Source organism: Zootermopsis nevadensis, unplaced genomic scaffold (genome assembly GCF_977971745.1).
Source record: "Zootermopsis nevadensis isolate Lab colony 2312 unplaced genomic scaffold, Znev_1.0 Znev_ptg000050l, whole genome shotgun sequence".
In the NCBI taxonomy this organism is placed as follows: domain Eukaryota; kingdom Metazoa; phylum Arthropoda; class Insecta; order Blattodea; family Termopsidae; genus Zootermopsis; species Zootermopsis nevadensis.
Window position 1 is genome coordinate 1,011,950 of NW_028259182.1, and position 23,898 is coordinate 1,035,847.

General features: G+C 37.0%; 2 protein-coding genes across 3 annotated transcripts; both read left to right on the top strand.

Moving 5' to 3' along the window:
• Positions 1-12: 12 nt before the first annotated feature.
• Positions 13-9,359, top strand: LOC110830384 (uncharacterized). Of its 2 annotated transcripts, XM_022065258.2 has the most exons (8): positions 13-154; positions 285-336; positions 1,565-1,591; positions 2,480-2,514; positions 2,723-2,756; positions 2,966-3,060; positions 3,148-3,296; positions 3,878-9,359. In XM_022065258.2, the coding sequence occupies exons 1-8, from the start codon at positions 111-113 to the stop codon at positions 4,159-4,161; spliced, it is 720 nt and encodes a 239-aa protein (XP_021920950.1). In that variant the 5' UTR covers positions 13-110; the 3' UTR covers positions 4,162-9,359. The 2 variants fall into 2 exon arrangements, with proteins under 2 accessions (XP_021920950.1, XP_021920952.1); XM_022065260.2 differs by lacking the exon at positions 1,565-1,591.
• An 880-nt stretch (positions 9,360-10,239) lies between these two features.
• On the top strand, positions 10,240-22,998 carry Cdc5 (cell division cycle protein 21). Its single transcript, XM_087361104.1, has 14 exons — positions 10,240-10,461; positions 10,570-10,835; positions 11,381-11,511; positions 13,466-13,794; positions 14,251-14,385; positions 14,716-15,052; positions 15,626-15,786; positions 16,071-16,242; positions 16,683-16,804; positions 17,292-17,468; positions 17,795-17,902; positions 18,331-18,504; positions 18,865-18,993; positions 21,201-22,998. Exons 1-14 carry the CDS (start codon positions 10,417-10,419, stop codon positions 21,297-21,299), a joined length of 2,385 nt encoding a protein of 794 aa, XP_087217230.1. The 5' UTR covers positions 10,240-10,416; the 3' UTR covers positions 21,300-22,998.
• The last annotated feature ends 900 nt before the right edge of the window (positions 22,999-23,898 follow it).

Below are 23,898 nucleotides of genomic sequence, written 5' to 3' on the forward strand. Positions count from 1 at the left end.
TTAGTTTTGTACCTTAGGATGGGTGCGGCTTAATATACTATTTTTAACTGGAATGTCCATGGTACTGCAAGGTTCTGAGATAGCCTGCTGGACCATTGGTCTGGCTTACCATGGGAACGTGTTTAAGCCACTGCTTTAACATCAAAAACACCAAGTAAGAACTGTGATACACCTATTCTCCCGTCGTTGATGCCAATTAGTAGTGTGTGCATGGTATAATGTGAATGTTTATCGTAGACGATAGAACTGAAGTATCATTATTGATGGAGTTCATTTTTTTGCAGACCGTATCGCTCACAGCGAACTATGTACTCTCAAGGAGATGATAATGTTGAGGTAATAGTTTAATTTGTTATTTCCTGAAGCCCGTTAAACTTTATTAGTGTTTACCACTCTTTGTCACAGTTGAATTTATAATAACGCAGTAAATCAAACTTAAAATAGAGTTGTCTTCCACAAAATCTGGTAGTTATATTTCCTTCCTGCTAAATCTAATGGATGTATTGCAGGATTTTAGATGGTTGATAAGAAATGCTAAATTTGGTAGAAATTGTGTTTGATTTTATCCTTTCTTACTGAGCACTGAAAATATCTCACTTTGTATGTGGGAATATGAGGATAATGTACAAGTATAGGAATTGAGAGGTATAGGCAATTCCTTGCATTCCTATTAGATTAGAATTTACAGCTGTTGTATGTGAGCTGCCTGCCTGTTATGAAAACAATTTTGGGCAAACTAAAGACCTCAGGCTTCAATCACAAAATGTATTCGTATAGTATGATGGCTTTGTTTCTTGTGATAAAAATGCCAGATTCTGGTCTCTTTATTGGTGTCATTGATTTTAGTATCTAAAAGTACTATAACTTGTAAGATATGTACATGACGATGTTATTCTTGGTTTTGATACCATATGGACCTGTAGGTATATACCAACATTTCAGAGAAACACATGGTTGAAGATGGAGACAGTTTGTTTCTCTGAAATGTTGATATCTGCCTACAGGTTCACATGGTTTCACAACCCAGAAGAAAGACATTGTCATTTTTACCACCCTGAGAACCTCAAATCTTATATATTTTGTGAAACTATAAAAGTAAAACAGTATAATTTGTAACTAGTGTATGTCAGTGTTGAGTATGTGGAACTGTCTGTGGCACTGCCACTGAACTGCATAAGATTAATGAGAATGAGAATTCCAAGTTTGAATTCTTTATTGAATGTTTTATTAGTTTCATTTTTTGAGTGGGTATATTCAAAACAAATACATTTATCAGTATTATTTAACATATTCCATGGTTGTATGTTGTTTAAGGGTTGTAGTCCTACGTATAATTAGTGCTCTTCTGAACTATGTATCAGGAATTAAATCTCATGGAACCTGTGTGGGAAGTGCTAATCTACATAATATAATATAACGAAATACAATATGTATGCATCAGCATTGAGTTTTTATTATCAGTAAAACTTAAAGTTGTAAGTAGAAAGTAGCATATAAATAATTCCTCCTTTTCAGTGGATCACTTAATATATTCACTCCTAATGTTACAACTTTGTTTTTTCAGTTTGACTTCCTAGTGGATGACATTGTGGTAAGGTTTCACAGTTGTACCAAGGTTCTAACTTTTATTTTCATTTTTGATGGGTTGAAGTAAATGTATTCTATTGGTTGTAACCGAATCAGTATGTTTAAATGCTTTGGGCAAGTGTGAGTGCAGTATGAGGCCAGTTACTTTCTGTAAAATGAAACATTCACTTTTCCCATATTAGGTCATTTTCATAGTGGTAAAAAACTGTAATAGTAAAGTCCAGTATGGCAGATAAATATCAGAAAATAGATATTTGTTAAAGCTTCTATTTGCTGTTTTGTGAACAATATTATTTGTGATAAACACACAGGGAAATTTGGATGAAGAAATCTGAACCAAATATACACCAAAAAATTAAATGTGAAATTAGGCAAGTTAAATGTAAATGCAAGTAGCTTGACTAAGTTAACTGCTGATAGCAGTGTTTTGGGGTTACCCCAGCCAACCTTCTCCGTGCACAAGGGTTCATGACAGTGTGATACAGTGTTCGAGTATGTTTTATTTTATTTTTGTCAGAGTAGCAATCATAACTGAAGTTTTGTTCAGATAATAATTCAGAGAACAGTTTATGCAGATGCACTGGTTTGAGACTATCTCAACCAACCCAACTCAGCATAGGTTTTTGTGTTTTCCCTTTTTACATAGTATCCAACTTCCAAAACAGCAATCATATAATATCTAGATGATTGACAAAGTCCAAATGAATAATTTAATAATAAGATTTATTTGTAAATCTCATTTAAATCTTAGACAAATAGGTGTCACAAAATAAATTTTTCAGTATACTGGAACAATTAATGAAAATTCCATATCTCAAATTCTGGGACATCTGGTCATTGTAATCTACTTATTAATTAAAAATAATGTATAATGAAGTTTTTTATGTTTCAGCAATCACCGTCTGAAGGATTTAGATCATCAAGAGGGTAAGATAATTAATTTTTCATCACTCATTTTCTGAAATTTTCCTTCTATGTTGTTAATAACAATTCCATTAAGTATGACCAATAATATGTAACTTCATGTACAATGTCATGTACGACTGAGTGAGCTAAGATTGATGAACATTTTCGCGTGCTTTAAAATGAATTTTAAGTGTGTTTTCTCTTGTTTTAATGCTTTCATGGACCATAGCATATCATATTTATTTTCTTTGAGAAGGAAGAAGGTTGGTAAAAGCTTTGTCTTTACAGCGCATGTATGTGAAAGGTATCCTTAGTTTAAATGTGTATATAAAAATGTATGTGTTAGTTCTCTGTAATAAGATTTAGTTATTTGCAAATTTTTGAGAATTTCACGTCTAGGGAAGAAACTTTATGTCAGTTAAGAGAACTGTCGATGATTTTATTTCTTGTACAGATCATTTATGTATTACAGACTCCCCAAGAGGTGACACTGGACCTGACAGATGATACTTGGCCAAGAAGGGATGAAAATTCACAGACAGTGGCCATGAAACATCAGTTATCTGGGTACATGCTCATTTAGATAAAAGTGATATACTGTGTTAGGTTTAATATATTGATATATTTTAATTGGCATTATTGCCCATGTTACAGTCCAGCAGTTGTAGATGTACCACTGCAGCCTTTGGATGCTCGCTCCTTATTGGCTGCTCGAGCTGTGTTACAAACAACCAATCAAAGAGAGAAAAGTATTGCTTCTTCCACGCCACCCAGTTCACTTGACCTTGAATGGGAACATGAAGGTTTGCTTCCATTTTTGTTTCCATCATATCAGGCTGTTTGGTGAAGTGGTAATGCTCTGGACCTATCAGGATTACAACCCAGTAGACCAACTTCACCATACTAAGTTTATCATCTTTATTTTCATGATTTACACATACACTCAAATGAGAAGTAAGTAACTCACCAGTAGGGGGTCTTTTGCAAGCACTTAATAATTATGTGGCTTTCAAGAAATTTTTTCAGTTATTATGAAACCTGAAGGTTCATCACCTTCACCAAACAAGCCTGTCACAGAACTGCATGTTTTATACAAAGCAGCAGGAAAGTGCCATATCATGCTTCGATACTTGTCACATGTTAATGCTTCCAACATTTTAAAATGAATTCCTTGGCTAATATAAAGGATATTTATTACTTTCCCATTCCTATATGGCATTATTGGTAGAAATGACTGCTTGTCACATTTAATACCAGCAATTTGAAGATGCTAATAAATCGCTAAGAAAATAAGACTCGGTGTTTTGCGTTTAGGACTTACATCTACACAAATGTTATTGGCTAAGGCAGTTTGTTTAAACATGAAACTAAATGTCATAAATAGGTTGTCTTCCCATTCAACCACTACATTATGCTGGAGTAACAGAAGATGATGGCTGTGAGTCTGCAGCAACTAATGGTCAGAATGGTGTCAGTGCAGCTGGTAGCACAGCTTGGTCACGTGTCTCTACTCCTGATTCTCTAGAGTGGGATCCTGCAGAAGCACCCCTTACTGCAGCCAGTGAGAGGTCAGTCGAAGAGCTGGATGCAGAGACTGAACAGTTACTTAGCGAGATTGAACGTCTCACCTCTAGAGCTTTAAGAGAAACTGGAGACTGGAGCAGCTGATCTCCATTACTGCCCTCAGTTACTATTGGGTGGGTGCCCAGATATGAGCTTTAAAGATTTGAATAACGTGTGTTGAATTTGTAATTTTAAAGTTGTTGAGCAGATGTTGTGAGCTAATAGGCAAGTGTGATATTGCAAGGAACAGATGTCCAGCAGTTTTTCCAAATATTCATAAACAAGATTGTTTTGTTCATATTTTAATTCATGGAAAAAAGATAACTTCACCAGTACAGGTACATCCAGGTTTGTTCTTTTTTCTCCTTTGCAGATATCAGTTTGACCTTTTCTATCCAAGTGCCCCATTACATGGTGTTTCACAACTGATATGCCTCTGTAAAGAAAGGAAGGTGGTGCAGCTATGCATTCCAACAAAATTGAAACAGACTTCAAAAATATAATTTTTCTACAAGTAAATAGAATGCCACTACCTGAAAGGCTGTATATATAGTTATAACAAATAATTTGCCATCATGCATTTATTTTTTGGTAAAATACCCCCTAAACATTTCTTGAACCCATAAGGTATATCCAGAACATAGTTTGGAGACCAGTTCCTTGGGTTGCTTTGTATTCAACAGGAATTTATGACTTTCTATAATCACATCCAAAGTTGGCCTACTGTGACAGATTCAGTGCGCTGGTAGCATAATTATAGTTGTATTTTCATTTTCTTAAAATTGGTTAACATGATTTTGGCACCGTGTCTTTATAACTGCTTTGACTATCTGCTTATTCCATTGAATTATACATACATCATATTTTCTGTATTGTGTTCTAACATATCAACAGGGTAGCTTAAGATGAAGTTGATCACCCATTGAACTAGAAGGTATAAGCCTTCAGGTAGCAGTACTGATATGATGTATGATAGAATTAAGTTGAATTATGTAGCATTTGTTTAATATCCAAGAACTTAATTAATTGCAGAATGTAATCTGAATTGTTGTCTCCTGGATTATGTCACCTTTTAATCTTTTGGATGGTTACCAAAGTTTTTAATTAACATATTACCTCCATCTCCTACATGACAGTGAAGGTGCTATGTTCCACCAAAATGTTGGTAACAATCTACAAGAGAACACAGCATCATATACTAGAAGACCACAATCCAAATTTGTACTGCCCAGAAAAACCTCATGTCTTATACAAAATAAGTAATTGTTGGCAATATTGTTAGTATGATGAGAAGTCAATAAACTGAATATATTTGGATCTACCATATTATATAAATAAAAAGTTGCCAATTTACTTATGGCAGTATGTTAGAAATTTATATGTAGCCACACTTGAAGTTGATATATTATGGTTGTGAATAAATAAGAGCAAGAGTAGATGTTAGTATGCATGTGGGTAAAAGTAGCATTAACATGAACGGCACTAGGTTAAATGAAGGACAATACTAATGAAATAAAATATAGACTGATTGCTTGCTAATGTACTGAAAACTCCAAATACAGTAACACTTGATTATTGTGCTATCGAAGTAGTGTTTATTGTTAATCTTGATTAGTAAAATCTTGATTACTTGACTCCTTATATTTGAAACCTCTTCACAGTCACAGTACAACTGTTTTCATCTTGGTAGGTGTTTCCCACGGGTAACAGAACTTGTATTTGAAAAAATTCCAGGTGTCAGTACATATTTGGAAGAAAATAAGTCTGGAAATGTATGTGAGACATAAATTCTGGCATGTTTTAAAAATTTTACCTTTGTGAACGATCAAGGAAACGCTGGGTGGCATTCCCTGCTAAATAACTTTTGTAAGAAAAATGTAGGTCTTCATGTAAAATGCCTGTTCTTGTTGTCCAGTTCTTAACCTAAATTGGTATGTATTGACATAGTTTTAGGAAAAATCCCCAATATAAAACTTCCCAAGTTGTGACGTATATACAGATGAATGGAGAGAGCAGTTTTAATAGGCACTCAGTGGAGTTATGAATGCACCTAAACACTGCTGTAACATAGTTACTGAGTGAAGGATCTGAACAGGAATGTATAGTTATGAGAGTACCGAATGTGATGATAGAACATATCCTGAACAATATTACTTATGAATATCATTAATCTTTTTTTCCAAACTGAACCACATGATCGTGAGAAATTTGACAGACAGATATACTATTATGCTAGGTTTTGATGAAAATTTAGATGTTTTTTGGACAAAGATTGTGCTCATAGTGCACTGAGAAATATTTAAAAAGTGCCATATACAATTTCGCTGTTGGTTTTGTACCCAGAAGACTACAAGGAACATGAATCACGTTGGAAGTCTCATGTCTTGCTGATATTGATGTGGTTTGAAATTTGTATTGTGATGTAATTTAAAATAGTATATCTGACTTATTTCCTCATAAGACAGTAAAGAAATTTTGGGCATTGATGCTCCTTCATGATGTTATGGTGTAGAATTAACCCTCTTACCTATTTTAAAGTTTTTCTGTGTTACATCATGTAAGTTGTTTAGAGTGTGTTGTCTATGTATATCAAAAGTTTGTTCATTCCAACAACCACTAAACAAAAAGCACTGTTAAGTTTTATGTGATAATAGGGTATAAATATAAAAGGTGGAGAATTTCTTGACTCTGCGGATGACAGCTTCTAAATAAAGATGGGCTTTGCTCCATGGAATTTAATAGAATATAAATATACACATGCCTGTTATTGTTTTAATTACTGGTGTATGAGAACTGGTGACAACTGGGACCTCAGGTCTCAGGTTAAAGTGCCATCATATTTTGGCTTTTTAATAAATGAATATGATATGCTTTCCATTTATTTTTGCATATTCAGTGAGAGGTGGTGCACTTTGCATTCAGTAGTTTACATTTGTTATTTATATATGTATATATATATATATAGGTCTTTAATATTTAAGTACTTATGTCTCATAGTTGTAGTGAGTATTTGAATCTTCCAGGTCTCTTGACTGCCATTTGTGCCTGACCAAAAGATGGCCATTTGTTTATTTATATTTATCATCAGTCTTTTAAACAGTACCTTTATTGGTAGTATGAAAATCTCCAAACACAAAACATTTTAATTTTTTTGAACTTAGATTATAAGCTCAGGGTGTGCCTTACAATTGAGTAATAGAATGAAATACACTAACATTAGTTGCATCAAGTCATTCATATTCCTAACAGAATGTATTGAAAGCGGGTTCAGTTCTTTTTCACGCTGCTTCAGCTCATTATGTTAGATACTGACTCATCCACTCAAAAATTCCTGGTTGCATTTTGTTTCAGAATAGATTAGAACAGAGTAACTTTTGACACACTATGTCTGTATGGAAGTAAAATCAAGCCAATGTTTGTATGGAGTTGCTTTCACCCTGTGTTTGTGTAAACATGTATGTGTATGTTTTTCGTATTAATTGTGTTATGTTTTAATTGCATTAAATGCCAAATTATTAATATCTCTGAAGGTCATGTTTCTTACCATGCTATGATGCATTGAGGAGAATTGGTATCTAATAGATCAGTAAAATATGTATCTGACACATTTTTGTGGGATAAGTCAGAAAGACACACAGTAGAGTAAGTCTTACATAATAAACTCCAAAATAGTTTGAGTCATATGGTTAGAGGGTTAATCAGCATTTCATAACATGTATTATATGTATAAAAGAGTTTATCGAATGCTACTGTATATTAAGAAAGCATAATTAGTAGAACATAAACCAAACAAGATGCCTTCTTGAGAGACAGGAATATCTGTTTGATTAACTATTCAATTTTATATTTTGTCTCAGGTTGTGAGTGGTGTTATGAATTTTTAAAAGCTGGTGGGTACTACTTAAATAAATTACATTTTATCAAGTTGGCTTTTGTGAGAATGCTAAAAGAAATTTAAAAATTTTTAAAATGATGTTGGGACCAAGTTGTGAGAAGTTTATTGATAAAAATGCTAATGCATTAAAGATATGTAGTTTTTTGTTACACTTATTTTAATGTAAGAAGAGAAGAATGGTTCATACATAATACTTCGGTAAGAAATTGGAAAGTGTATAAATTTTATTTTTTCCTAGATATCTGGTATTGCTGAATATGACATTGTGCAGTATGGGAATCAGTATTAAAGAGTGCCTGAAAGGGATAATATGATGTGAATGAAATCCACCTACTGAGAAATTAATATACATAGCTTCTTATCAAGGACCTTATATCAGAAGTGTTCTGTGTTACAGAGACTCCAAAGATGCAAGTGTTTTGATTTTAAGTTTGTGATGGAATAATGTTCAATTTATATATGATTGCACATATAAAATATAAATGTTCGTGGAGAAGGTAAATAATTTACACTAATTGAAAACTCAAAAGTTTTCAAAGTGTTTAAAAGTTATATGAACACTGAAGACAGCTTTTCATGTAATTTATATTGTGGTATGGCAAATTAAAAGGATGAAAAGATTTACCTAATATTTACTATTTGTGGTATATGTCTTTCCCAGTAATACATATTGCGATTCTAGGACATTCTTTCTTTGTAACATGATTCAACCATGATAATGAATTGGTGAGTTTGAAAGTTTAGTTTGATAAAAATACCTGTTTTTAGTAGTTTTCCATTATATTTGTGTAATGAGTAAAGTCCTGGTAAGTCAAAGTCAAAAGCACTTAGTTCTTGTTATATACTGTAGTTGTTGTCTTACAGAATTCATTAAGTAGTAAGGAAAAATAATTTATCCATGTTTACTGTTAAAAATAATTTTTGTTCCATTTGTCATGAGAAATTCATTTTTATGGGACTTGCATGAGTTCAGTTGGGATTACCTGCTCCAAATGGTACAATGAGTAGTTAATTGAGCTTGGGGGGAAGGGGTGAGAGGAATGTTAGTACTATTCTATATAGGTTCCTGAAATGTGTATGACAGAGTATAACTTAAAATTGTGCATCGTTTATTGAGGTCAGTTTTGTGTAAAATGGAAGGTAGTAATTAATGCCTGCACAAAATGTTTGCAGTTATTATGACTAATTAATCAGTTGGCCAAATATGTGTAATTTGGTGCAAAGAGTAATAACAAATGTGTCCACAAATTTATATGTAACATCTTTTATGTGCTGAAAAGTCCCAACATGATAAGAGTGCAGTTTATGATATTACATTTTATGTTAGGTTGTGTTACATTTGATCTGTCTTTAGCCATCTCTTTATATAAGTATAAAATGAGTGATAATACAGGATGGACATTGTGAATATTATTTTCCTTATTAATGTTTTAGTCTTTCCCAGATGAATTATAGGACTGTAATTTGATCATATCATAAAGTGATGAGCAGATAAAATTCAGGAATGCTTACTGCCATTCACTTCAAATTCTCTCTGCTTCCTTTCTCCTATCCAGTAATGTAAACATCAAACTATACAACTCTATAATTTTACCTTAAACATGATATTCTGGACTTTGTCCATTGTCATAAGTTCTTTCAGATGCAACACTTTGGGAGCTGTATGTTTCCATCAGTGTAATGAATATGAACCTTTCTCCCCTGATAGCAGATTTTGAAAACAATTTTAAAAAACACCATGATTAGAGAATCTTATGGTGGACAAAGTGCAAAAAAATTATGTTTTTGACAACACTACATTATCAGAAACCATTTCATCTTTGCAGTAATTGCACTTATGGTTTTGTATGGGTCAGTGTCATACTACGGGATGAATATAAATTGGGAATATTTGAGATTACGATGCTTAATCTGAGAAGTAACAGGAGAGTGGAAGAAAAACTACATAATGAGCTTCGTAATTCATACTTTTTGCCAAATAATATGGTGATGAAATCATGAAAATGAGAATTTTTGTCAAATGCTGACGGAAGACCACTTGGGAGAGTTAGATGTAGATTGGAGGACTATTAAAATTTATCATAAACAGGATTTGAGGATGAATACCCGTCTTCAATTGATGTCAGAATTATTTTATATTTGTGTAGATTTTTCAGTAAATTTGATTTGTAAGGACTTCTGAATATTGCTTCGTTTCCTGAGTATTAAAATTTGCGATATTCTGTATGAAATTATATTGACAAGGTTTTGATAAGCCTGTACTCCTGTGCTTTGTACCGCACCTGGTGGCAATATTTGGAACAAGGGCTTGTAACATCTGCTCCAGCCGGAGACAGGGAAAAAGGTGTTATCTCGTTGTGCTATTCGTTGCAGTTGATGTTTGTGTGAATAGTGTTGCGTATTACACCTTCAGTTTGTTTTATTCGTACATTTTACTTCTTTATTTAAAGCTAGAATCATACAAAATGCCTCGTATAATGATAAAAGGTGGAGTGTGGAGGAACACGGAGGTGAGTAGATATGCACACTCCGAGTTGTTTTGAGTTGAGGTTATGCATATTTTGATTGAATTGAATTTTTTTGCATTTTCTTATATGAAATGTCATTATATACACCAGGATGAGATCTTGAAGGCAGCAGTAATGAAATATGGGAAGAACCAATGGTCCCGTATTGCATCTCTGCTACATAGGAAATCAGCAAAGCAATGCAAAGCTCGTTGGTATGAGTGGTTGGATCCAAGTATCAAGAAAACAGAATGGAGTCGTGAAGAAGATGAAAAACTATTACATCTAGCCAAACTGATGCCAACCCAGTGGCGAACCATTGCACCTATTATTGGACGGACAGCAGCACAGTGTTTGGAGCGTTATGAATACCTGCTGTAAGTCTTTGTGAAAAGTAGAGTTGGTGTTTAGAATGTAGTAATTTGAGCTGAAGTTTAGACCATAACTTCCACAAGGTTGGTTCAGAAAGTTCCAGTTATGATAAGGGATTTGTCATCAGCTGATGATGCAAATTTGGGGTTGCACAACACTGCTGTCAGAATATTGCCCCAGGACAACTACACACTTTTTCCCAATGCCTATAGAGTTCTTAGAAGCACTGCTGGAAATTATTTTCCAGAATACCCTTCAGAGCATCCTGATGGAGGTAGCATGCATCTCTGAAGGGAAGGTGCTTCAGCAGAATGGATGAGATTAAAGATATAACAACAGAGATGCATGCTACCTCCATCAGGATGATTGAGGCAGTAAGTGCCTCTGAAATTTTGGTAAACATCTTCCAGACTATACAGTGTAACAGCCCAGAAGACAGTTATTTTCATACGTTTCGCTATGAGAACCTCAAATCTCACAAAAGTTACCATGTACCCATTTATCGACTATCACAGCTGTAACTTAGTTCCTTTTTTTGAAATTTTTACAGAGATCAGGCACAGAAAAAGGAGGATGGAGAAGATACTGCAGATGACCCACGCAAGTTGAAGCCAGGGGAAATTGACCCCAATCCAGAGACAAAACCTGCTCGTCCTGATCCTAAGGATATGGATGAAGATGGTAAAAAATAGCAATATTACACCACGTTTCTTCATTTCTCTGTGGTTTAATAGTACAGAAAAGTAAAACGTTTTTTGTACGTATTATACGAGGTGCGATCGGAAAGTTTCCAAACTGCGCGTATAAAAACCCATACACTTATCTCAGGTATTAAATTCATCCATCACCCTCGAAGTAGTTCCCCTGGGAGTGAACACAACGATCCCAGCACCGCTGCCAAGCCTGGAAGCATCCCTGGAAATCTTTCTTTGTCAGCCTGTCAAGCACCACCTGCGATTCTGCCTGAATCTCTTCTATCGTCTCAAATCTCCTTCCCTTTAGCTGAATTTTCATCTTTGGGAAGAGGAAGAAGTCACACGGAGCTAAATCCGGCGATCCGGCAAGATCTTTGAGCTCCTGACAAACGAGAATTCGATTCTGCTTCTGGTCCTCAGACAGGAGCCTTGGCACAAACTTGGCTGCGATGCGTCGCATGTGGAGTTCTTCCTTTAGAATCAGCTGACAGGTCCCATAGCCTATCCCAACAATGTCGCACAAGTCGTTGATGGTACGACGTCGATCTTCGTGAATGGCCTGCCGAATCTTCGTAACATTTTCGGGCGTTGTGCTCGAAGATGGTCGTCCAGAACGCTCGTCATCATCGACAGAGGTTCAGCCATTTTTAAAACGTGAATGCCACACAAAAGTTTGTGCACGACCCATTGCGGACTCCCCAAATGCTTGCTTTAGCATTTCATAGGTTTCCGTAGCCGTTTTGGCGAGTCTTTGGCAGAAGCTCGTACTACATCCGGTTCGCCCTCTATTGACACAGTCTAGAAACTTTCCGATCGCACCTCGTATATTATATAAACCAAAGACATTATCGACATTGGAAATGAGACAGCGAGCTACAAAATACTGCCGCTGGGAAATAATAATGTTTATTGTGTGGACAGTATATGCTTTCTTATATCCTAACCCATCTACCCCTTAATCCCTGTGCCTTTCACTTCAAACGGATCTGGAACGCAAAGCTTCGTCCCGACTACAGCACGTAAGAGCACAATTAATTTTTCCTGCAAAATATATGTTGAAAAAAAAATTACAAGCAGCTGACGAACTTAAATAACATATTCCAAACGGCTGTCCAAAGGAACTTACCTCCTCCACAGGAATGTAGCTGCTGGGGCCATGGATGGTCGGATGTGGGATGGGCATTCCTCTCTCCTGCCAACAGAAACGATAAGGTTTGTTACAAAACCGCTTAGGCCAATCTCCACATCACATTTCGATTAAAACATTTTAACGTCATGATCTATTTTGGACAAACCAATTATACAACATACGTAGCCAACGACGTTGAAAGTCAACCTGTAACAGGGGTTTATAAACCATTCCCTTTCCAAACGATATAGTCGTTGGATTTCGCCAGGTACCAAAGTCAACAACGACTTTTAATTCTATAGAAAGACACATTAACTAACTAACTTCATGGAGCGGATCAGACAGTAACAGAATCCACTTCACATCCCAAACCCAACTTACCACAGACCAATTTTAATATTATTTTCCTATCTACGCCTAGCTCATCCGAATTGTGTCTTTCCATCAGGAGTGTGTTAGATTCGTCTTTCACGTGTACCTTTAATAAAATGCACAAATAATGCGAACAAAATAATAAAACACTAAATTAAATACGAACTCGTTACGTTCCCATTGAAACAGATTCAATACCTGTTACTGACATTCTCACTTCACCATGCTCGTGTGTTGCTGACAGTAAAGAGAACTACTCAAATGGCACTGTCGAGTGTCATAAAATACCATCGAAGGCTTTCACACTGGTTTCTTCAGTAATGTATCCGATAAATTTAAATGAAAATGTTTATAAAGGAAAGCAGGCACCATAAGCACCTCGTATATGCATTTGTCGAAAAGAGGTTGTGTCAGATGTAAATAATTGCTTTTGTTACAGAACTGGAAATGTTGTCTGAAGCACGCGCCCGACTTGCCAATACTCAGGGAAAGAAAGCAAAGCGTAAAGCTAGGGAGAAGCAGCTAGAAGAAGCACGCAGGTTGGCAGCTCTGCAGAAACGGAGGGAGTTGCGAGCAGCTGGAATTGAGTTAGCACCTAGGAAGAAAAAGAAGCGTGGAGTAGACTATAATGCAGAAATACCATTCGAAAAACGCCCTCAACCAGGATTTCATGATACTAGCAAAGAGATACTTGATCCTTCAGCACCTGATTTTAGCCGACTCAGGCAGCAGCACCTTGATGGAGAACTGCGAACAGAGAAGGAAGAGGTTGGTTTCCAAACATTTTCTTGTTTTTTATCCATAGAGATGTTTTGATATTATTATTATTGCTTACTTTAATTTTTGTGGCTGTCAAAGTTAACTGTAATTAGATGCCACATAGGTTCTTTTCATTGCCTCTTTGTCTGATATCACATTTTTGTTTTATTTTTGTCATATGTGTGGATGAAATGAAAATACCTCTTGCTCTACAGTATTGAAGAAAGGAAGATAAAGTCAAACCAGTAACTTACGAACTTATGAGACGTATTTCCATGACTGTTGTACTAACATATTGTCAATTTTCTGATTGAGAAAAACAAGAAGTTGATGGAATATGCATTTTTCCTTCAATATCAATATAGGACTTGTTATAGTTACATAATTTATTATGTAAGGATTTGCCTTGAAGATCTGCTCTAGATAACTGTTTGTAATAATGTGCATTTGCTGTACTTGTTGTAGCGTGAGCGTCGTAAGGACAAGCTGAAACTGAAGCAGCGCAAGGAGAATGATATTCCCATGGCTATGCTGCAGAATCAAGAGCCGGCAAAGAAGCGCAGCAAGTTGGTGCTACCAGAACCTCAGATTTCAGACCAGGTAATTGTGGAGTCAGTAAATATACTAAGTATTGATTTCTGTCAATTTTTGTAAACAGTGTGTTTATCAAAACCTTAAATGTTCCCGAAATATGAGATGTTTAAGAATGAAAGAAAAGGAGAATTACTCTCTTTCTCCAAATACCATGTTCATGTTTGTAGCTTCCTAAACAGAAGACATGTGTCAGATGATAAAAATTATTAAAACTACTTTTTGTTTGTCTCTTTTTCTTTGGTTTTAGGTGCTGTGATGTGATAAGAAATAAATATTTCTTAGTTTTAAAGGGACTTGTCTGAGAGTTAAGCTCATTTTGGATGATTTGCCATACAGGAGCTGCAGCAGGTGGTGAAACTGGGACGTGCAAGTGAGGCAGCCAGAGAAGTTGCGACTGAGGGTGGACAGCAACCTTCAGATACACTCTTGGCTGATTATTCTCTGACCACTACTGGAGGCATTCGAACGCCTCGTACTCCAGCACCCACAACTGACAGGATCCTGCAGGAGGCCCAGAATATGATGGCTCTCACTCATGTAGACACACCCCTGAAAGGAGGATTGAACACACCTTTGCAAAACTCAGATTTTTCTGGCATGACTCCACAACGGGATATTGTCACCACACCAAATACTGTACTTGCAACTCCATTCAGAAGCCAGCGTAGTGATGGTTGGTATTTCACTGCATATTTTTTTCTTCACAAGTGTTATAACTTTTAAGAGACAGTTTTCAAAATTCCTCTACAAAGGACAGTCTTTGCTTACTAAAAGTGAAGAATCAATTGGTTAGTTTTGGAAATGTAACTTACAGGCCAAAATATTGCCGTCTTCTGGGTTTTTGCACCGTGTAGTCTGGTAGTCATCACCCTAATGATGGAGGCAGCATGGACCTCGGAAATGGAATTTTAAGCATGTTCGCGACTGAAAGTTGTGAAAATTGCTTATTAATTCTGCCATGGGTGTCTGTTCTCATAAAAAATCCATACATGCGCATGAAGGTCCCCTACACCCCCTCACCGGAGGACACCTCCCGTGCTTCATTTGTTTGCGTGGGAAAAATTAAAGTCCAATACATTTTGAACAGACCTCATACATTTCTGGACATAAAAGTGATTGGATGAGAAATTATTAGGCTACTGTAGTTAGCATTGTTACCTTATTTCTTGTGTGTAGGATTTTGCATTATTTATAGCTGAAAGTAAATATTGCTGTAGCCAAACGTTTTTTGTTAACTTTTCTCCAGCACCTCGTACTCCAGCAGGTGGAGGTTTCCATACACCAAGCCTAGATGGCAGCAGGGGAGCTGTCACTCCTACTCCTATTCGTGACAAACTAAGCATTAATCCAGAGGAGGGACTAGATGTGGGAGACACCCCTCAAGCTATGCATAATTATCAGCGCCAGGTAAATATGGTACAATTATGTAACATCAACATGACAACTGCAGAATTGGGAAGTGGGGTTGACATGATTTCTGCTACTAGCATAATGTCATGAAATCTTCAAAATATTTATGGGTTTGTGACTGCATTTTGCCCAGAACTTCTTGTTTTTGTATGCGTTAACAAGTAATTTCATGCATATTTGATACACAGTAAAGGTATAAAATATTTCATGTCAGAAGATTTTTGTTTTATTTTAAACAAAATCTTTTAATCAGTTAGTTGTATGCTAATGTTATTTTCCAGTTAAAAGAGCAGCTTCGTTCTGGGCTGAACTCTTTACCTGCCCCAAGGAATGATTATGAGATAGTTGTCCCAGATTCTGAGGATGAGACGATGGCACCAGTAGAAGCGGCGAACAATACAGAGGACCAAGCAGATGTGGACGCTAGATACCTTGCTGAATTGAAGGCCAAACGTAAGCAAACCCATTTAGTATTATAATTTTGTCATAATGAAGATGCATGTTAATTTCTTACATTAGAGTGTTTTTAAGAGTATTTAATGAGGATACTGGGAACAACCCATTCTTCAAGTGCCTGAGCACTGCTGGTCCCAACTTTTCGTTGGCTTGATCTGTAGACGTTCGGTAGGACTCCTTGGACGAGGGATAGGCCCGTCGCAAGGCCTCTACCTGTACACAGGACAGCACAACACAGAAAAACGCGGACAAACATCCATGGCTTGAGTGGGATTCGAACCCATGGTCCCAGCGACCAAGCGGCACAAGGCCAACGCCTCAGACCACGCGGCCACTGCGGGTAACAAAAAATGGATTCCGGGGAAGTGTTACATAATGGCCATTGCAGCAATTTGATATGTTTATAATGTTACAGTTGATGTTATATCTTGTGTCAGGCGAATTGGAGATGCGAAGTCGTTCGCAGCCAGTTCAGCGGGACTTGCCTCGACCAGTAGAGGTCAACATGGCAGTATTGCGTCCACCACACACAGACCCCCCACTCACAGAACTGCAGAAGGTCAGTTATCAGTTCTAAAGAATTGGTATATTACATTTAGATTAGATCACTATAATACAAAATGACATTAATGCAAAAATGACATTCAGAAATACTGGTAAATATGAAAAATATAACATTACTTCTTCTTTTTCTCCCCCCCCCCTCCCACCCGCAAATGTTCTCCCCAGTGGCCTCCATAAGTATTTTACTAGAGCGTTGAACCACTCTGTATATGAAGAGATATTACAGTTATTTGAAGTAGGCTATGCCTGATTTACTTTTCATCCTTCTTAATTTAATGCTATATAAAGTGAGAAAGCAAAATTAGACAAATAAGCCTCAGTCCAGAATCCATTAAATGTAATGTGATGCAGAGATAGTGACTAGGAATTAGGATTGGAGAAATAAGGTTGCAGTGACTGGATTGAATCTGGGAATTTACTGGAATGAAATAGAGGTTTGCAGATTTCTACATGATTGCAAGATCTCGGAATTATTCTTTCAGGCTGAAGAATTGATCAAAAAGGAAATGGTAACAATGCTTCATTATGATGCAGTCTATTCACCGCCCATTATACCAGCTGATACTAAGAAGCGTGGTCAAGTGACGAGCCAGGCGCAGCATTTAGCATACCTTGAGCAACATCCATATGAATCCTACGGCCAGGAACAGTTAGCACAGGTTTGTAATGTCTTCTCTGAAACCATACAACATAGTTACACTGTGAATTCTCCTTTGTTTTAGATATTTTTAATGGACATGGTATTTCGTGAGTTGGATCTGCTCTCTAATAATGTAATTCTCTGTTATTTCATTATAATGATACATCAATATACTGTACTTTCTTCATGTTCAAGCTACCCTGAAGATCATGATCTTGTTTGTTACACAACTGATATGCTGGGACTTGACTCTGGTAACTGGTTTGGCCATGAGTTATTGCAGGTTAGAGGTAGGAAAGTTAGTGTTACTAATGCTTCATAGAGGGCACTGTTATTTTTTTGCAGGCACATGCAGTGTTGCGGCAAGAGATGGAAGTGGTAAAGCAAGGCATGGGTCATGGAGACTTGTCCCTTGACTCTTACACCCAAGTGTGGGAGGAGTGTCTTGCACAGGTTCTTATCATTTAATAATTTTCATGTGATGTGGAACATTTAGAGCCATTCTGTTGGTATAATTTTGGCAGGACTGAACTGATTAATGTTGGATTATTTTCTTTTGGTTGGTAACCCAGCATTACATCAGCTTTAAGATATATTTTCAGTAATAGACTCAGAAACAGTAATTTATAGTTGGCAGAGGTAAATTACTTTTCCATTTAATATATGTATTTCCAACATAAATTAAAAAGATCAGTTTTTATTTTAAACTTCAGGGTACTTGATACAGGATGCTCTGGATAATGTTTGGACCTAAGAGAGAGGAAGTAATAGGAGGATGGAGGAAATGCTAGTACCTGGAAGATATAAGTTATCAGAGTGAGTGTGGTGGACAGTTATAGTCTGAGGTGACTAATATGTTATTTGTTTATTCATGAACATAGGTGCTGTTTCTGCCAAGTCAAAATCGGTACACACGTGCCAACCTGGCCAGCAAGAAGGATCGTCTTGAGTCACAAGAAAAGCGCTTGGAACAGAACAGAGGGCATATGACACGTGAGGCAAAGAGAGCTGCCAAGATGGAAAAGAAACTGAAAATCCTTACAGGAGGATACCAGGTTCTCTTTAATTTTAGATTTATAATGCTGTGGTAGGAGCCAGGATAGCATAATCAGTATGGGGATTTTTTACCCAGAAATGGCAAGGAATTGCTCATGGCAATTGAAATTACACTTTGTATCCTGTTAGTCAGAATAGGAATGGATAGAAAGGTTTCATACCATTAGTCAGCATAATGTTAAAATGAGTTCACATCACTATGATGATGGAGCAGCAAGCACCTCTGAAATGTTGATAAACTTCTGCCAGACTACATGGTGAAAGAACTCAGAAAACAATCTTAAAAAGTAATGATTCGTCCAAGTATTGGCATAAATATGTATTGATATATAACCAGTGAATGTATTATCTGGTTTCAGTCACGAGCACAGGCACTTATGAAGCAGCTGCATGACTTATATGAGCAGATAGAACAAGCACAGCTAGAACTATCAACATTCAACTTCCTTCAGCGCCAAGAAATGGCTGCGATACCCCGAAGACTTGAGGTATGTTGTGCACATCTTTCATAGGCACTCATATCAACATCCAGGTTTAATGCTCTACCATTATGTGGTGCTTGAGTGTTTATGTGTCACTCCCGCAGAACATTCTAGCAGATGCAGGTCAAAACTGTTTTTCTTGCTTGGTTAAATAAAACACTTGTAACTAATATGTGGAGTGCGCCGTTTCATGATAATTTGTATCTGTGCAACAAATTATCATACGAGGGTCGCTCATTAAGTAATGCCCCACATTTTTTTCCTCAGAATATATTTATTCAAGATGGCTGAAATTTAGTGACAATATAAATCAATGTTTCCTTTACACATACTATTTTTCCACATAGTCCCCATGAACTTGTACGGTTTTACGCCAGCGTGGAACAAGTGCATGCATGCCTTGCCGGTACCAGCTCTTGTCCTGTGCACGTAGCCATGTCCTCACTGCTTGAATCACGCTCTCGTCATCTTCAAACCTTGTTCCGCGGATAGCATCTTTAAGTGGCCCAAAGAGATGGAGTCGGAGGGTGGATGGGGCAGCACCGTTCAACCAAATTTGGTGATTTCTTTCCGGGTTCTCGGACTTGTGTAAGGGCGTGCATTGTCATGCAGGAGCAAAATTTCTGCTGGATGCTTGTGAGGCCGAACTCGTCGGAAACGCTTCTTGAGGGTTTCCAGGGTCATAATGTACGCGTCTGAATTGATGGTCGCACCTCTTGGCATCACATCCACAAGAATGACCCCATCACTGTCCCAAAAGACAGTCATCATGACTTTTCCGGCGGAGGGAGTTGACTTGAATTTCTTCTTTCTCGGTGATAGAGGATGATGCCACTCCATTGACTGCCTTTTTGTCTCCGGCTCAAAGTGGTGTATCCAGGTTTCGTCACCTGTAATGATCCGGGACAGAAAGATCTCTCCCTCAGCATCAAAACGCTCCAACAATTCAGAAGAAATCATTTTCCTTTGAATCCTGTGGTCTGCTGTGAGACTTCGTGGAACCCATCTTGCGCACACCTTCGAATATGCAAGAGCCCGGATAATTGCAATTACACTTCCATTACTGACTGAAAGCTGTTGGGCCAATTGTCGAGTTGTGATGCGCCGATCCTCACGAATAATGGCATCCGCGCGGTTCAACATGTCTGGAGTGGTGGCTGTGGCAGGACGCCCAGAGCGCGGCAGATCACGGAGCTCGGTTTCTTCACTTCCTGAAGCTTTAACTCTCTTAGCCCAGCGACCAACGGTGCTCCTATCGACTGCACAGCTTCCATACACAGCACACAAACGTTTATGAATGTTCACCACCGTTTCTTTTTCAGCAACAAGGAATTCAATTACAGCTCGTTGCTTGTAACGAGAGTCGTTCACAGACGCCATTTTAACAGTTCACTACAGCTCCGCTATCGGTTGGAATCATTTGAAACTCCGTACACGAACGCGGGAAACATCAAATCTCAAGCATGTAAAAGTACACTTTTCTATCTTCATTATTGGCTGAGAAAAAAAATGTGGGGCATTACTTAATGAGCGACCCTCGTATGTTTGGCGTTTGTATGACCCATGTGTTATGGCAAACCATATTCCTGTAAAAACAATATTTCCATCAGGCTATCATCTTAGCTTTGTTAAGTAGCATACTTTGTTGATATATGAGCCGGGATAGCTCAGTCAGTATAGTGACTAGCTACGGGCTGGACGGCCGGGGTTTGATCCCTGATGGGGGCAGAGGATTTTCCCTCTAGCCTCTGCGTCCAGACCGGCTCTGGGGCCCACCCAGCCTCCTCTACAATGGGTACCGGGGTCCTTTCCTGGGAGTAAAAGCATGGCTGGGGCATGATGCTGACCACTCACCCCTATGTAGTGCCGAGGTCAAGAAAGAGAGGAGCTATATCTCCACTCACCCCAAGCGCCTGTACGGCACGTAGCGGGACAAACTTTACTTTACTTATTCTTTGTTGATACATATTAAAATATCAGTGCTGCAATGGGATTTGTTGTACATGTTTCTTAAATCTTTTTCTCTATCTATAACTGTGCACTCTGATAGCCATCTAAATCTGTTATAAACTAACTGAAAAAATTATAGTCCCTGGACCATACTGGAAATTTCAGTCTGCAGGCATTTAATAAAGGAGAAGTCACATAAAAAGATTCAGATGTGGGTCTGAATGTGTTGAAATAGGTGCAACATTTTATTGTGTTTTTTCTAGTCACTCACAGAGGATGTTACTAGGCAGACTGAACGAGAGAAGACGTTACAGGCCAAGTTCGCAGAGCTTCAAGAAACAGCAGAACAGTTACAGCACTGAATGCTCTCGCTAGGAAGCAGCAAGATTTGTATTTGAGGCACCTAACTGTGCTTCTCCCTTCCCAAACAGCATTATGTATGTGGCCACTGCAAAGTTTATCTTTGTACCTACCTACATTTTAAAGTAACCTTGGCCTAGCCAGTAACATGCCTTGAAATATTATAATTGGATGTGCTTGTTAATTTGCTTGTAAGTGTGTGTATTTCCAAGTTCTGATCTGTCACGCTTTATGCAGTGTTCTTCAATACAGGATTTTATATTATTCATTGTGTAATTTCTCAATATTACATTCCCTCCATACTTTTAATTCTTGAATCTATTGTTCTATAGAGAAACAATGAATGGGAATTTCACTGTATATGTGAAAGTAATAGAATTAAAAGGTAATTTTAATTAACTCATTCCTCCAATACCATTCACTCCATGACATTATGAACTACTTCTTTAAGTAATCTTTTCTGTAGGGGGACAAATTGTGATGTAAGTAAGGAAGCTGTTTGTGCCGTGAAATTGGAGGGAGATGTTTTGAATTGTGTATTAATAATTTTTGCATGTTTGTCATGAGTGAAAATAAATAAAAATTCCATTATTTATGAAAAATAAATCACTAACACATATAGGAAAGCAGTGTAGTGTTATTTTGGAGAGGGTTATTGGTTGATTTACCAGTTATCTTAATTACTGTAATTGTAAGTTTAAGACAGTATCTCCTTTTTTCAGAAAATTATAAGGGTATTTTCTTTTTCAGTTACTCTCTTGTTGAACTTCTTAATATCACAATAGGGCAACTTTTCATAGATTGCCATTATAAGCTCTGGCTTATCTTTTTAAAATAATTTCCATGAACATGACTGTGAAGTATAGGATTTGAGGTTTTCACAGTGGTGAATACAAAGATGAAGATGGCTGTCTTCTGGGTTGTACTGCCATGTAGCCTTTTAGAAGTTTACCAACATTTTATAGGTCTACTATCTCCATCATCAGAGTGATGTGTATGCTGCATGCAGAGAATTTGTTCTGCTGGCCAGACTGTGACATCCCCCCCCCCCCCCTGGTTCCCTGGCATGGTGTAGTCATTCAGGTGTACCATATGCAAGATTATGAGGTGTCACAACCCAGAAGACCACAATCATTATGAATATAAAGGAAAATGGCAAATCCAGTAATTTTTTGACGTAAATACGTCTATACAGAAGGGTCATTTGGCAAAACAGCGTTAGGAAAATGTGTAAGATCCATACCAATAATGTGTAAATATGGACTGACAATGGTCAGCTTTTATATGAACCCCTGCATGCATAACAGTGCTTTACTCCTTTACCTAAGAAACTAATTGTTATGTCATCTGTTTATTCGGCATTGTAGTGTTACATATATTTTTTTATTGAAGTGTATGGATGACTTGAATGTGTACAAAAAGTTGAGAGAAATACACAACATAAACTACAATGAAATTTCATTATATTTTTCTTTGCATTTCCAAATATTTCCTGAAAGAATGTGATTTAAGGCAAAAAAAAATTGTTCTTGTGAGGATTGTGTTTTCATGTAGACATGTATTGTAATACCCAGCTGAAACCCACATATGTAATGTTATGATCTATCAATTGTAAATACTTCATTGTGTCATGTAGTTCACTATCATATGCATCATTTTCTGTGTTTGTAGAATAAATAAAAAACATTTAATTCAGAATAATTATATATTACATATTTTATGAAATGTAGAGCGTAAATCTGTTTTTTATTCCAAGCACTTTGTGTTATGTTCTTATGTACAAGAAATGTTGTTTTTCTTGCCTGATTATGTATATTTGCATCACCATGATGTTATCTACAACCTGTATTTAATATAGAATGTTTCTGGTCATGATATTTGTGAAGGATCAAAGTACAATTGTGCAAATAAAATGGTTGATACTGAGAAACAATTCATCTAACTGGATGACATGATTATGCATGCAGAGGATCATGAGTAATGGCATCCTCATTGGCCCACTTAATGACTTTGAGTATTACTGATGGGAGGAATCTAAAAAGTATGAGTTTTGAGTAGTGCCCAGTGGTATAACATACAGAAGCATGATTTGTTTGGGTGAATTATACAATAGACAGACATGAATGCTCCCATAAGGTGTTCTTTGCTTAAGTTAACATGTAAAGAACACCTAAAAGTATAATAGTCTAACAAAACATAACTCAGCCAATCATAAATGAAGGATCCTGCCCCAATCTCCCTCTCCAGTAACTCTAGTTTTCTGTTATCATAGGTATCAGTGGAAGTGGCAATTTCTATCCAAGATTGGGTAATGCCTATGCAATATAAATGTAAGTCTAAATGTTTCTGTTGATGGTGCATTACAGGGAGCTTGACTTATTTTGGACATCATCATTCATATTAGTTATTGGAGACTGCATCTGCCTCCATCATCAAGTGAAGGTAAGAGAGATGTGTGCATATTCGGGTGGGTCCCTTGAAAAGAGCAAACCCAGTGATAGGGGCTTTGTAGAACTTTTGACCTCACCCATGGGCAACACTAATGGAGTTGTTACTGGTAGTAGAATTTAAGAATAGTAGTTTCTGTTGGGTGTGTTGTAA

Excerpts from the sequence above, each read along its gene's own strand:
- LOC110830384 (XM_022065258.2), top strand. The coding sequence starts at position 111 with ATGGGAACGTGTTTAAGCCACTGCTTTAACATCAAAAACACCAA. Across the intron at positions 2,515-2,722 it reads GGATTTAGATCATCAAGAGG|CATATCATATTTATTTTCTT; the intron begins GTAAGATAATTA and ends CATGGACCATAG. Across the intron at positions 3,061-3,147 it reads ATGAAACATCAGTTATCTGG|TCCAGCAGTTGTAGATGTAC; the intron begins GTACATGCTCAT and ends CCCATGTTACAG.
- Cdc5 (XM_087361104.1), top strand. The coding sequence starts at position 10,417 with ATGCCTCGTATAATGATAAAAGGTGGAGTGTGGAGGAACACGGAG. Across the intron at positions 13,795-14,250 it reads TGCGAACAGAGAAGGAAGAG|CGTGAGCGTCGTAAGGACAA; the intron begins GTTGGTTTCCAA and ends TACTTGTTGTAG. Across the intron at positions 18,994-21,200 it reads CGATACCCCGAAGACTTGAG|TCACTCACAGAGGATGTTAC; the intron begins GTATGTTGTGCA and ends TGTTTTTTCTAG.